The 15,915-nt window shown below is 40.8% G+C and overlaps 2 protein-coding genes across 23 annotated transcripts in view; one reads left to right on the forward strand and one right to left on the reverse strand.

Moving 5' to 3' along the window:
• The window catches only part of ANKS1B (ankyrin repeat and sterile alpha motif domain containing 1B), a 1,216,905-nt gene that overhangs the window by 885,456 nt on the left and 315,534 nt on the right, over positions 1–15,915 (reverse strand). The window lies entirely within an intron of this gene.
• On the forward strand, positions 8,527–10,927 carry GARIN6 (golgi associated RAB2 interactor family member 6). Its single transcript, XM_008256936.3, has 2 exons — positions 8,527–9,601; positions 10,073–10,927. Exons 1-2 carry the CDS (start codon positions 9,047–9,049, stop codon positions 10,169–10,171), a joined length of 654 nt encoding a protein of 217 aa, XP_008255158.1. The 5' UTR covers positions 8,527–9,046; the 3' UTR covers positions 10,172–10,927.

Consider the following 15,915-nt stretch of genomic DNA (forward strand, 5'->3'; position numbering starts at 1 on the left):
TTTTAAATTACACATAAAGTATTTATATGAGTTTTGGCTCAAACACAATAGATATGCAAACTTGAGCAAGTTAAGCTCTCAAAATTCAATTTTCTAAAGGAAAAGTGAAAATAATTTACAAGAGTGGTTGAAATTTAAGTAAGATAAAGAATATAAAGTGCTTACTGCTGTGTCTGGCACATGACAGACACTCAACAAATAATATATATCATTGTTAACATTATTGTTGCTACTATCAGCATCATAAAGTTTTCCTAAAATGATATAAACTGGAGTCTTCCCAATAATAAAATTTTTGTTCAATTTTAACAGTGATAAAAATGACAACATAAAATCATTTTTAAAATCTCGCTCATAGGAATGCTTGATAGGAAAGATAAAATGCATTCAGTCCTTAATAAATTCCTGTATTTCCCACTATCTCTCTAGATACAGAACTGTCATCCATTCCTTGAATGAGTATATAACAGATGAAATGTCTACTGACCTAAATTTCATACTCATTGTATTAGTTTCCTATAGGTACTGTAATAAATCATCACAAGTCTAGTAGCTTAAAATATAAATTTATTCTGATAATCATTGGGGTCAGATGTCTGAAAAGAGTTTTACTGGGCTATAATTAAAGTGTCAGCAGGACTAGTTACTTCTGAAGGCTCTAGGAGAATCCTTTCCTGCCTTTTCCATCTTCAAGAGGCCATTGGCCCACAATCTTTTCCACCACCTCAAATTTAGCAAAATAACATCTTTCAATGTCTTGCTGCTTTCCCCATCATATCATTTTCCCTGTTATTCACAAAAAGACTCTTCTATCATGCTAGGCCCACTTAGGTATTCCAGGATAATCCTTCCATTTCAGGATCCTTAACTTACTTAAGTATGTAAAGTCCCATTTGCCATATATGGTAACAGACCTACAGGTTCTTAACTTTGGGATGTGAACACAGGATAGGGGGCATTATTCTATCATATCCTTTCACCCCAAAATATTCAAATCCATTGATATGTAAAATCCATTCACCCCATGTAAGTCTCAATTCAAACATCAACTTAAACTCAAAATGTCTTCAATTCAAAAGTCCCAAATTCCTTTTTCTAAATCAGGTGTGGGTGAGACTCAAGGTATAAGCCATCCCGAGACAAAATTTTCTATCAGTGAATTCGTGAACTTGAAAAAAGGTTACCAGCTCCCAAAATACAATGGTAGGACAAGCTTAAGAAAAGTATAGGTATTCCCATTCCAAGGAAAAGAAATGAAAGGTTAAAAAGGACCCAACATCAGAAGCAATTTAGAAATCCAACAGGATTTCCAAACAGCATTAAATTTTAATGCCCAGGAATAATCCTTTGTACTCTGGTCTCCATTCTCTGTTCCCTCAGGTATACCCTCTATTTCCACCTTCCTATTTCAGTAAGGCTAACATATATTTGCAGCTGAATAGCTTCATAAATCTATTTCTGGCCTGTAGAATTTTAGCAAACCAACAGCATTCTTGTCTTCTCTCTGTTCCTTTCAGTAGAAGCCATCAATGACTCTGCTAATATTTCATTCTCAAAATTCTTTTGGGTTTTCTATGTACGTCACAAGGGCTCCCTGAATAGTTCCACTCTGGATTACATTGAGATGGTTGAGAAGGTATATGAATCACATGCCTAATTTCTCAGTCAACTCTCTGTATGACTGAATATCTGATTTTTTTTTTTTTTTGACAGGCAGAGTAGACAGTGAGAGAGAGACAGAGAGAAAGGTCTTCCTTTGCCGTTGGTTCACCCTCCAATGGCCGCTGTGGCTGGCGCGCTGTGGCTGGCACGCTGTGGCCTGCGCACAGTGCTGATCTGAAGCCAGGAGCCAGGTGCTTCTCCTGGTCTCCCATGGGGTGCAGGGCCCAAGTACTTGGGCCATCCTCCACTGCACTCCCGGGCCACAGCAGAGAGCTGGCCTGGAAGAGGAGCAACCGGGACAGAATCTGGTGCCCCGACCGGGGCTAGAACCCGGTGTGCTGGTGCCGCAGGCGGAGGATTAGCCTAGTGAGCCACGGCGCTGGCCTGAATATCTGATTTTTAGATGCACAAAAAAAAAAAAAAAAAAAAATTGTCTAGCCATACCTTTGCCTTTCTCTTCATAAAACACTTTGATAGTGAATCTCTGGATTTTAGCATCTTTTGTGATATGAATAAGGTTGAAAATGTCCCACTCACCAAGTTCTGACTTCTCTTTGTATAAAAAGTCTTCACTCCATTTACCTGTCCTCTCACATTTCACTGAAAGCAACAAGAAGAAACAAGGCCACATCTTCACCTGGGATAGAAAGCTACTCCACTAAAGATCCAACTTGTTCACTTCCTGGTTTTGCGTTCCATATAATCAGAGAACACAATTCTGTTAGATTTTCTGCTACCATGTAAGTATCTCCTTTCCTTCAGTTTTCAATGTTTCTCATTTACTTCTGAGCATTTACTGGAAGCATCATTGATGTTCCCGTATCTACCAGCATCCTATCTGTGATGACTGAGGTCTTCTTGTGATGAAACAAGTTTTCTCTCTCATTCTCCTCATTTTCTCCTGAGCCCTCACCACTAGTGCCTTTTTTTAAATTTTATTTTATTTTAGTTTATTTTTTGACAGGCAGAGTGGACAGTGAGAGAGAGAGACAGAGAGAAAGGTCTTCCTTTGCCGTTGGTTCACCCTCCAATGGCCGCCGCAGCCGGCGCACTGCGGCCAGCACACCGCACTGATCTGATGGCAGGAGCCAGGTACTTATCCTGGTCTCCCATGGGGTGCAGGGCCCAAGGACTTGGGCCATCCTCCACTGCACTCCCTGGCCACAGCAGAGAGCTGGACTGGAAGAGGGGCAACCGGGACAGAATCCAGTGCCTCGACCGGGACTCGAACCCGGTGTGCCGGCGCCGCAAGGCAGAGGATTAGCCTAGTGAGCCATGGCGCCGGCCCACTAGTGCCTTTAACATCTGTTTCTAAATACATTGTCTTCATGGTAACCCAGGTATTCTATAAGACAATATGATTTTCTCTACCAAATAACTTCTTTCTTAGACCTCAGCAGTGGACTGTTTAACATTTACATTTCTATTCAAGGCAACACAGCCTTTTCCATCATTTACTCCTCAAAATTCATCCAGCCTCTGCTCAAAACTCTATTCCTAATCCGTTCCTACATGTTTGTGTTTTGTTTCAGAATTTCTTCTTTTCTACATACACAAGTGTCGCTCCCTGTCTTCGTGGGGGAACGACACAAGACCCTGCCTAGGCTTCATATCCGAGTCACGGCACCATTATGTCGCTCCCCCTCTTCGTGGAGGAGCAACACAGAACCCTGCGCTGTTCTTTCATCTGCTCGGCCCTCCCCGGGTTTGCTGCTGGTTCTTCCCGGGTTGGCTACTATCCCTTCCACCTCCGTGGAAGGGCAGTTCCCCCTGGCCACATTCCCCACTTCCGCAGGGGAGCGGCACACCGCCGGCCGGCTCTCTGGGGGCTGCACAGGTGTTCCTTCAGCTAGATGTTCCCCATAGATGTTCCTGGTGCATGCCGTCTCTCTCCTCCTTTATAGTCCTCCTCCGCCAATCCCAACTCGGCTGCCCACACGCCGAGTACGCTGCTCTCCTCCAATCAGGAGCAAGTCCTACAGTTTATTAGTTGAACTGGAGGCAGCTGTGCGGAAGCTGTTTACTTCTCTCCCAGCGCCATATTGTGGGAGAGCAGATGCATAGAATAAGTCCTAATTCGAGTAACTTAGTCTAGTCCGGATTGCTCCCCACACACAAGTCTGTCATAGTGCCTTAGCACTGCCATTACAAAGTACCACAAACTTGGCTTAGACAATGCAAATGTGTTCCCTTACAGTTCCTCAGGTCAAAACTCCACAGTGATCCTCACTGAGCTAATGCCAAGGTGTAAGCAGGGCTGGTTTCTCCTGGATGTTCTACAGAAGAATCCATTTTCCGCCTTGCTAGCCTTCGGAAGTTGCCCCTGTTTCTCAGTGCATGGCTACTTCACTCTGACCTCTACTTTCATTATCACATCTCTGTCTCTTACTCTGTCTTCCAATTATAAAGGCAACTGTAATTCCATATGGCCCACAGCATAATACAGATAGTACCATCATCTCAAGATCTTTAAATTACTCATAACTGCAGAGTCCCTTTTCCATATAAGGGAACATAGTCACAGACTGTGAAGGTTAGGGTGTAGACAACTTTTAATATAATTATTGCCTACTGCAGCCATGTTCATCGTGAAATGAATTTTGTTTAAATGATTAACACGTGTTTTTAATTACTTTTAAGCAATGCTGGCACTGATTTCCTACCTTACTGAATGAACTTTTTTCCATTTCTGCACTTCAAGCATTGATTAATTAAAAGTTTCACAAAGAAGAAATTCAGCGGCAGAATAAAATTATACATTGAATTACACAATTCCCAGAACTGTTATTTGAATAATGCTTTCATTATTATCCTCCAGAGTATTTCAAAAATATGTAAAAATTTATAACAGAGGGAATAAGTTAAATCCTTATCACAAACCCGTAACTATTCTGGAGTTGAAAGAATTGCAAGGGATCATCTCAATTTTAAGGCTGAGAAAAATATGGCCCCAGGAAGCTAAATGATTAACCCAATGACATACATTTTAATGTAGAGGACACAGCCAAATTTTAAGAATATCTAATGACTAACTATATTGAAATCTTCCTTAAGAACAAGTGTACAGAAAGAATACAAGGATTTCTTAATCTCAGGTTCAGGTGGATTTTTTTTTTTTTTTTGACAGGCAGAGTGGACAGTGAGAGAGAGAGAGAGAGAAAGGTCCTCCTTTGCCATTGGTTCACCCTCCAATGGCCGCCACGGCCAGCGCGCTGCGCTGATCCGACGGCAGGAGCCAGGTGCTTCTCCTGGTCTCCTATGCGGGTGCAGGGCCCAAGGACTTGGGCCATCCTCCACTGCACTTCCGGGCCACAGCAGAGAGCTGGCCTGGAAGAGGGGCAACCGGGACAGAATCCAGCGCCCCGACCGCGACTAGAACCCGGTGTGCCGGAGCCGCAAGGCGGAGGATTAGCCTAGTGAGCCACGGCGCCGGCCCTCGGGTGGACTTTTAAGAGAAACTTTCTGACTTGTAAATTCCCTCTAATGATTTATTTATTTTGAAAGAGTTACAGAGAGAGAGAGAGAGAGAGAGAGAGAGAGAGATATCTTCCATCTGCTGGTTACTCCCTAGATGGCCACAATGGCCAGCACTGGGCCAGGCCGAAGCTGGAAGTTTCATCAAGGCCTCCAATGTGAGTGACAGAGAACCAAATACTTGGGTCATTTTCTGCTACTTTTCTCAGGCCATTAGCAGAGAGCTAGATCAGAAGTGTAGCAGCCGGAACACAAAACCAGTGCCCATATGGGATGCCAGCATCACAACTAGTGGCTTTATTTGCTATGTCACAATGCAGACCCCAACAGGTAGATTTATATTTAGCCATCTGAACTTCTCAAGTATTGAGACTAATACTAATAGGGTAGTTTCCTAAAAAGCTAGAAGAGGGGCTGGTACTGTGGCACAGCAGCTTGAGACACTAGCATCCCATTGGAACACTGGTTCCTGTTCCCCCCACTTCATTTCCAATGCAGCTCCCTGCCTAATGCACCCTGGAGAGCATCAGAAGATGGCCCAAGTACCTGGGTCCCTGTCACTCGTGGGGAACCTGGATGGAGCTCCTGGCTCCTGGCTTTGGCCTGGCAGATCCCCAAACATTGCAGCCATTTGGGGGAATGAATCAGCAGATGGAAGATCCTTCTCTGTGTCTCTCTCCCTGTCACTCTGATAAATCTTTTTAAAAAATAGCTGGAGGAATTTCACATACACCCAATAAGATTAATCAGATTCATGAAAAAAGAGACACTTTTTCTAGAATGCTGCATACAATGGGTATCAAGCCAAATAAAAAGTTCTACTGTTATTGGTCTAATGACTAGTTTGGAAAATCTGAAAGTCTATAGGTTCCATGAGTTACACTGTTGCAGGTTTCCTTGGAGACAAGACAATTAAATCAAGTGTTCCAATGGAATTCTTAGAAAAATATCTTGTCAAATATGTGCATGAAAAATAAGTGCTGTTAAGAAGGTTGATATATCTATAATTTTTTCTAAAAAGCATCTAAATTAAATTATATGGTATTTAATGCTACCTACCCAGCTTCTCCTTTCGAAAATAATCAGAACCACTTAGATACTTTTTAATATATCAAGCTTGCTGTGTTTGCTAATTACACAATAAGTAACATACTTTTGAAGTGGATATTAAGATACAAGGACTTTGGAAAGGCCAGTAAGAGGTGTCATTGATGATCTGAATACGCATCTCAAAAAATAGAAAAGCAAACTGCTGGGGGGGGGGGGGAGGAGGGGCGGCACTGTGGCATACCGGGTAAAGCTGCCACCTGCAGTGCCAGCATCACATATGGGCTCTGGTTCAAGTTCTGGCTGCTCCACTTCTGATCCAGCTCTGTGCTATGGCCTGAGAAAGCAGAAGATGGCCCAAGTCTTTAGGCCCCTGCACCCGTGTGGGAGACCCGAAAGAAGCTCCTGGCTGTTGTGGCCAATTGGGAAGTGAACTAGTGAATGGAAGACCTCTATCTCTCTCTGCCTCTCCATCTCTCTCTGGGTAACTGTGACTTTCAAGTAAATAAATAAATCATTAAATAAGAAAAGCAAACTGCTCATCAGAAATAACTAAACATTTCAATTAAAAAAAAAAAAAAAAAAAAAGCTGGAGCCGGCATTGTTGCCCAGTGGGTTAAGCCACCACTTGCGGCACAGCATCCCATATGGGCTCCAGTTAGAGTTCTGGCTGCTCCATTTCTGATCCAGCTTCCTGCATGTGCAGCTGGGAAGGTAGCGAATGATGGTCCAAGTGCTTTGGCACCTGCTACCCACATGGGAGACGTGGGAAAAGCTCCTGGCTCCTGGTTTCAGCCAGGCCCAGCCCTGGCTCTTGCAGTCATCTGGGGCGTGAACCAGCAGATGGTACACTTCTCTCTCTCTCTCTCCCCCCCGCCCTTTCTCTATGCCTCTGCCTTTCTGTAACTCTGCCTTTCAAATAAATAAATCTTAAAAAAAAGAAAGAATGAGTACAAAAAACATGTTTTATTCAGTATGTTATGGTCTGCATTGTCTGTGAGAATTGATGCACACAGGGACAAGAACCATGACCTTCTTCTTCAGAAATTATGAACTTAGTAAACATCGTTGAAACAATGCTATTCAAAAACTAACATAGATTCAAATCATAGTAGGAGGACTTACATTCATGTAATGTTTTATAGTCCACACAATGAAGACTACAAGGGTACTACATAAGTAGTATGAGAACTGAGTTCCTGCTTCCTGACTTTGGGCTGGCTCAGCCCCACTTGTGCAGACATTTAAGGGTGAACCAGAAAATATGAGACTTTACTCTGCCTTTCCCTTTCTCTGTTTCTCTACCTCTCACATAAATTTTTTTAAGAAGTTGAAGTTGATGCAAAAAATTTTTGAAGTCCACACATATTTTTTCATAAAACACATTTTCCATGAATTTTCTGAAGATCGCTCATAAATGCGCACGTGTGTTATCATATACTGTCAACAAATATTTCATAATCTCATTAAATTGATAATATTTGTATTAGTTACCAAAATTCCTCAGTGCTCTTTTTTTTTATTCAATACATTCTGATAGTGAGCAAAGAATAGAGGGAACATGAATGTGATCTTTAAGGCTCCTCACTGTCTAGCCAGGTCAAAGCTTAAAAACATCATCTAGCAATTCGAAGGTGAGTCAAAATGTAAAACTTACTGTGGTTTAAGACAAAAAAAGACATCACCAGTAAAACTGGATTCATTTTCTAGGTAATAGAAATAGTAATTTTCCTAATAAAAATATAAAGAAGAAAAATTACAGCAGAAAAACATTTCACTGAACATAATTCCATACCCAAACATACACACTGATCATTTCACATAAACTGAATCATACTAATGATCCTGCTTTAAACTCTGTTTTTCTCTCTTTAAGAAAAACAATATATTTTAATGTCAGTAAATAAGGAGTTACATATTCATTTTTATGACTGCAGAGTATTCTATGACAGAATATTCCATAATTTATTTAAGCAATCCCCTATTGGAGGATACTAATCTTGCTTTTACATGTTAATCTTATTTTTGTATATTAATCTTATGTTTATGCTACAATAAACACTGTAGAAAATCCTGTACTAACCTGTTCACCAACGTTCCAATTCTCCCTTTAAGATAAATATCTGAAATTACAAGTACTGGATAAAAGAATACAGTTTGTCATTTTGTGTTAAGATCCCTAGAGAGAATCCTGAGGGAAAGGCAAGGGGGTCTTTCTGAGCTGTGGTGAGTGGAGTGGAGATGACTATGTTCCTGCTGAGGGTGGGGCTGTGCTATGACAGAGACAAAGGGGTATGTGATAGGGACAGCTCACAATGGACAGGGGAGGATAAGAGCAGTCCCCAGAGTTGCTTTAGGATAAGGTGGCTGCTTCAGTTTCCAAAGGAGAGGAACATTAAGATGGGTGGCAATTGAAGTTGTAGAATCAAAGAACAAAGTCTATTGTGATCAAGTGTGCTAGGGTCAAGGGAAGTCCCTCCTGAGTGAGCAACAACATCTATGCACCCCAGCGTCTATGGGCCTTGACATCCACCAGGACCCAACACTTACAAGGGCCCAATATCAGTGCCCTCTACCTGATTCTGGACATTTGTGCCCATAAACAACAGGAAGACCACAGTTTGGCTCCAGAGGCCCATCTCCAGCACGGAGAAGTTAGCAATCAGAGCCTCCACCCAGCTCAAGAACAAAAAACCCTGCAGAAGAGGACCATCTGCCCACCTGCTGAAGAATCCTGGGAAACAGGAGACCTGCACGTGTCTTAAGGGGCCTTGCAGCAGTCCCTCAAAAGCTGTCTTGATGAAAGATAACCGTGAATAGCCAGTTTCTGTTACTGAATTGCACACCCCACAGCAGCTCCACAATGAGCATGTTTAACACTGCCATGGGGAAACTGCAGCAACAACTGTACAAAGGGGAATACACTATGTTTAGCTATACACCGATGTTTGAGAGTGACTTCATCCAGATCAACAAAAGAGGAGAAATGATTGATGTGCACAACCGCGCCCAAACGCTGACTCTGGGCGTTGTTCGCACCAGCCCCTGCCTTGCGCTACCTGATGTCATGCTGCTGGCCCGGCCAGCTCCTATCGATGAACACGCTGGAGGCAAACAGGAAAGAGTCATCAAGCCTGCACAGGCCTTAGAGCTAACCAGGCTGCTTCCCTTGAAGTTTGTAAAGATAACCATCCACAACAGTAACAAAAAACAGCTCCGCCTGAAGCTTGCCACTGGCCACTCTTTTTACCTCCAGTTGAGTCCTCCTGCAGACACAACGGAGGATCTTTTTGCTCACTGGGAGAATCTTGTTCACATTCTGAGACCAGCAGTGGATGCTCACAGCCATACACAGGAGGACACAGCTGACAACACATTGACTGTGCCTGAGCCTAAGGAAGAGGACACAAGCCCAGAGGTAAGCCTTTGCAGAGACTAAAAAATGGGGCCAGGGCACCTGGGGGAGAGCAGCTAACGGTCCTGCAGAAACTCTAGTACTGAGGCTTACCTGGAAAATGAATCACCTGTGGCAGAGCTACAGGGCAAATGAGTCCATTGGGAGGCTGATGTTTCTTAGTGCTGCTCCAAAGTGTCTCCCAAATGTGAATTTCAGAGGTTCTTTAGCTGTCAGCAGCTCTTAATTTCATATCCAATGTTGTGATACCAACTACAGCATCCTAACTATCCTGATCTATTCTTTAATGGAGGCTACTCCAACTTGACAGGTTGATATGCCATGGGACCCAGTGTCTCCCTGTGACTGCCACCTCCACCAGTGGCAATGCAAGGTGCTATGTGCACAAGCAATGATTTCCTCTTATTGGTTAGCTGTAAGAAGAGAAGGGAGACTTTGCTGGTTTTACTTTCTTGTTTCTTATTCTCCCCCTAGGCACATGCTATGAAGTTTCATGGAGGGAACACCAGGAGCTTTCAAACTAATCTTGAAGATTTGGAGTCCACCCATAATGGTTCTACTAAGGAGGAATGAATCCAAGAAGCCTTCTGTGTACACTGCATTCAAGACTTTACATTCTTCTCCAATTACAAAACATGAATGAGGGAAAGGGATAGCAACAGGAATGATGGTTAACAAAAAGAACCACTACAGGTGCCATGAATGTAGCTGCAACCAATGCTGCAGACTCAGGAAACATACAGCACTAGCAAAAGCAGACTTCATATTTTCAGGGAGGAGCACAGTCAGTGTACCCACAACAGGTGCTTCCACCATGTCTTAATATTGCCATAGTGAGGGCTACAAGTACATCCTAATTCTCAAATGATGCTTCAGCCATAACAGGAAGAGCTTCTGGCCTCTCTCCCCAGGGACAACATGAGTGTGGCAATTGCAGGATCAGAGACTATTAGCAAGCCTGTTGCAAAAACAGCTAAAGGTTCAGTACAGAGACAACATATCTGAACCTTGTAGAGTGGAGGGTATATCAGTTGATGGGACAGAAGGTAGAAGGTGTCCATTCAGTAGGATTAACTTTTGAGTAAATAGCCTCAAAGCTCTGTGGCACATATGATGCAGAGATAAAGAAATCATGAAAGACTGGGGAAATGCACTATCATTCACCCAAATACAACTGATCAAGTAGAATTCTTTGTTCTAATGACATTCTCTACTAACAGGAAGGGTAGCAAAAAACTAGTGGCAATCTAGCAACAGGCTCTGAACCATCTTCAACTTTCCCTTAATTTGATATTTGTGATTAAATTAATAAATAATGAAATGTTGGCAGTTATTCTCAAAGGTATGATCCCAAATTATAGCCAAAGAGGATTCTTCTAAAACTTCCAAAATTGAGCATATAGCAAGCAACAAAAGCAACTAGCAGGAATCAGAAAAATGTAAACAAAGTCAGGAAAGCAGCATGATACAGCTTTTAGAATCCAAGTTTGAATCATACATAGCCTTGCCACTTATTGTGACTTTGAGAAGATTACATGTTCCTTTAAACGCTTACTTAATCAGAAATTGTTCAAGTGAATTTGACAGAGTAGGCACTGTGTAAATGGCAACAATTATTATGACCATGAATGAGGACAAACAAATTTGGGTTTAGCCATATTTTCTAAAATGGGTTTCATTTTCCAAGTCTTTTCATTCTTGGTTTCCCTTTTAACTCTTTGCACAACTTTAATCTTATTTAACTGCTTTGAAATGATCTGCACAAGTCCATTTACACTAAATCTTCTAGATATTTTCCAGGAACTTTAATCCTTGGATATTTAGAATTCTAAAATTTCATGACTTTTGAAAGTTATTGCTTCTTACAGAAACATCAATCTAGTCACAAGGATAAAACACCATATAGTATATTCATATCATGAACTCCAAAATACTCTATAAAGTCTCTCCATCCTAGGGCCGGTGCTGTGGCGTAGTGGGGTAAAGCCGCTGCCTGCGGTGCTGGCATCCCATATGGGCGCCGGTTCAAGACCTGGCTGCTCCACTTCCGATCCAGCTCTCTGCTATGGCCTGGGAAAGCAGAGAATATGGCCCAAGTCCTTGGGCCCTTGCAGCCACATGGGAGACCCACAGGAAGCTTCTGGCTCCTGGCTTCGGATTGGCGCAGCTCCAGCCATTGAGGCCATCTGGGGAGTGAACCAGTGGATGGAAGACCTCTCTTTCTTCCCTCTCTCTCTACCTCTCTACCTCTCCTCTCTCTGTGTAACTGTGACTTTCATGTAAAATAAATAAATCTTTTCAAAAAAAGTCTGTTCATCCTAATGTTAGTATTCTTGGAGGCAGAAATAAACTAAATCCTGAATATAGGATCAACTAAAAATCTAGACAAAACTTAGAAATTAGATCAATATTCTAATTTTGTAAGGAAATTTTGTGTAATAATCTAAAAATTATAAGTCCAGAACCAGATGTATGGGTAACCTATAATCCAATTAAGTCAGTACTCTTTCCATAATATTTATGTTGCTAAAGGTAAGCACTATGCTTTGAATGCAAATGATATCTGATACATGTTTTCTTGATTCAATTAAATTGAGGGTTATATATGTAAAATATAATTTGTTCAAATCCACAAATATGGGAATATAAAAATTTATGTAGCAGTATACTAATTGCTAATTCCAAAAGTTCCTGTACCAAACTCTAAGATAATGGGTTTTTCTTAGGCATTATATGTATACCGTATGGCTTAATGGTTTTTATTATTATTGTTTTTGACAGACTGAGGCAGATAGAAACAGAAAACTCCTATCTCTTGGTTGCTTCCATAATACTCCGGAGGCCAAAGCCAGGAGCCAGGAAACCAATTCAAACCTCCCATATGGATAGCCAGAATTCAACTGTCTGATCCATGCCCATGAGGCCAAAGCCTAGAGAAGGGAACCCAATCCAGGTCTCCCATGTGGGAGTCAGCAGTCCAATTACTCAAACTAGCACTGCTGCCTTCCAGAGTCTGTATTAGCAGGAATCTGGAGCAAAGAGCTGGAACTGAGCAAAAACCCAGGGACTCCAATGTGTAAGCATCTCAACCAGAGTCTTAACCTCTAGATCAAACATCCACCTGGGTTTTTTTTTAATAGAATCCCAAAATGCATGATATCTATAAAAGTGGCTTCAATATATGAAAATCATCTTGTAGGTTGGATATTTTAGCTTTGCAAATTCAAAGTCATCAATTTACTGTAATAATAACAGTATGGTTTGAGTGTTAGTTTGGGTTTTCCCCAAGGCCATGTGTTAAATGCTTCATCCCAAAATCTTATGTTAATAGCTAATGGATTAAGGGTGAAAACCTAATCCAATGATGGTATCTAAAGGTGGGATCCTTGGGAAGTCAATATAATGGATTATATTGCTAGGATGGAAACCTCCTGATGAAATCCTGGTGACTTTATGAGGAGGAATCAGGCGAACGTGCTTGCGTTTGCTCCCTGTCTCTGCTTCCTGACTCCTCATGTGATCCTTCCTCTGCCATATCTGTCTACCATTTGTCATCACCACCATCATTATCAGACAACCAACCGATGTGGTCACTGATTCTTGGATTGTGACTAAAATAAATAAGCCAAAATAAATCTCATTCCTTCATAAATAGCATTTCACAGGTATTTGTTACAGTGATGTATAGCTGACTAATACACTGAGTCATATCATTTATTAAATAGGAAAGCAGAAATAAATGAGATTTCAAGAATAAATCCAAGACAAACAATGAAATATAAGAAGAATGTTGAGTTATTATTCTATGGAAATTCACAGGAAAACTAGATAGCAACAGGCAAATAATAATGCTGAGTTATTTGGAATTTATGTTAAAAGGAATTCTGGATTAACTTATCAAAAATAGGACTTAGAAGTTTAATAGTTTAATAGAAATTTAATAGAACATGTAATAGAAGATCAACAGAATTTAATAGTTTAAAAACTACCCAACACATTTGTACATATACACATACACAATTAACACCAGAAAAAAGATGCAGACTGGAAAATGTTATGTGATAAATATAACTAAAACTGTTATCTCAAGAAGCAATAAATCAATTGAAACAACACCAGTCTTAACATAAAAGTGGCCAAAGGAAAGAAGATCTATCAGAAAATAACTAAAAGCAAATCACTATTAAGTATAACAAGATAATACAATAAAATGAAACAATAAAACTAACCAATAGTAAAGTATTGAAAAATGAGATATAATCATATTTGATAAGTAATCTGAACATGTTAATAAGAGCCCTAAATACTATATTACTTTTCAATTAACTGTTTAAAATGTGCTTTAGCAATATTAATTTATGCAAATAATATGTAAAATACTGAAATTACTGGTAATATGTTAATAAAGATTATATGAAATAAATAAAGATTATATGAACAAATTAAAACTTCTGCTTGTTAATTTCCTTTCTACTTTATCCATGTGGATATAAGATAAAAATCTACATTTAAAAATTTCAGACATAAAACTCTACAATATACAATTTACTTATTGATTTATTCAACTATTACTTAATTCTGACCATATACTAGAAATTACCCTGACATTAGACCACTGACGTTGAACATCAAAAGGCTGATCTCAGGGTAGGCATTTAGCCTAGCAGTTAACACACTAGTTAACATGCCCTGTGCCCCACATTGGAGTGTCCATGTTGTATATGTAGATCTGACTCCTGACTCCAGCTTCCTGTGAATGTAGACCCTAGGAGATGGTGGTGACAGCTCATAGAATTGAGTTCTGCCATCCACATGGGAGACCTGGACTCAGTTCCTGGCTTCCAGCTTTGGTTCAGCCCAGTCTCAATCACAGCAAGTATTTGGGGAGTGAATCAGTAGATGAAAGTGTTTTTGTATGTTTCCACACTCTCTTTCCCTCCCTCCCTCTTAATAAAAAATTGTAAACCAAAAGTTAATTACTATCCTTCCCTCCCTCTTACATAAATTAATTTTAAGAAAAGACTGTCTTTACCTTTATTAAACTCAGTCTAGGACATATTAATCACAATTCTGCAAAGATTAGGATAAATTCTTAAAATTCCTATAGAGATTTTAAAGCAATAATTTTTTTTTGTTTGTTTCATATTTAGCTTCCCACAATTAGAATTTCAGAGGCTATGAACAAATTGTTGGTGACACTGACACGTGAAAAATGTTTCTTTACAAATAATTGCTATATGTCTGTTCCAAAGTAGAAAAAAATTAAAGGGGCCGGCACCATGGCACAGGTTAATCCTCTGCCTGTGGCTCCAGCATCCCATATGGGCGCCAGTTCTAGTCTCGGCTGCTCCTGTTCCAGTCCAGCTCTCTGTTGTGGCCTGGGAAAGCAGTGGAAGATGGCCCAAGTCCTTGAGCCCCTGCACCCACGTGGGAGACCAGGAGGAAGCACCTGGCTCCTGGCTTCGGATTGGCGTAGCTCCAGCTGTTGTGGCAAATTGGGGAGTAAACCAATGGAAGGAAGACTTTTCTCTCTGTCTCTCCCTCTCACTGTCTGTAACTCTACATCTCAAATAAATAAATAAAATCTTTTTTTAAAAAATTGAAATATAACACTTTCGTGAACAATTACTGTGAATTATTTTCAGTCTTAGACTTTTTATTTGAACTGTTCTCTGTCCTAGACTCTTTTCCTATGTGAGTTAACCTTTATTTTTTAATTATTAGTTTTATTTGAGAGTCAGAGATAGAGTGAGAGATGAAAGAATCACACACATACACATACACACACACATACTCACAGAGGGGGCGGGGGGAAAGACAGAGAAAGTGACTGAGAAAGTGAACAGAGGTAGAGTTCCTATCTGCTGGTTTACAACCTCATATGCCCACAACTGCTGGTGCTGGGCTATACTAACGCCAGGAGCCAGGAACTCATTCTGGGTGCTCCCATATGGGTAGCAGGAACACAACTACTCGGGCCATCACCTGTTGCCTCCCAGGATGCACATTAGCATGCAGCTGGAATCCGGAGTGGAGCTGGGTCTCCAACCAAGTCACTGCACAGTGGGTTGTTCCAAGTGGCTTCTTAACTACTCAGCCAAATAAATGCCTGTCAATTGAATCTTTTAACAGCATTACATTATTACATACACTTTTTCATTTTGTGTAGAGATATTATTGTGGCTTCGAAATTCCTAATTCTAAAATATTTTATTCATTTCTGAAACACCTCTAAGGGGTGTATGGTCCATATCACACAACAGGAATTTGAAGGTGATACAAGAGAATGAAAGCTGATGCAATGAGTGGTAAAATGA

Source organism: Oryctolagus cuniculus, chromosome 11 (assembly GCF_964237555.1).
Source record: "Oryctolagus cuniculus chromosome 11, mOryCun1.1, whole genome shotgun sequence".
NCBI lineage: Eukaryota > Metazoa > Chordata > Mammalia > Lagomorpha > Leporidae > Oryctolagus > Oryctolagus cuniculus.

What these genes read in the sequence shown, in the direction of transcription:
- GARIN6 (XM_008256936.3), top strand. Translation starts at nt 9,047, where the DNA reads ATGAGCATGTTTAACACTGCCATGGGGAAACTGCAGCAACAACTGTAC. An exon ending in AAGAGGACACAAGCCCAGAG is followed by an intron (nt 9,602 to 10,072) that starts GTAAGCCTTTGC and finishes TTCTCCCCCTAG; the next exon opens with GCACATGCTATGAAGTTTCA.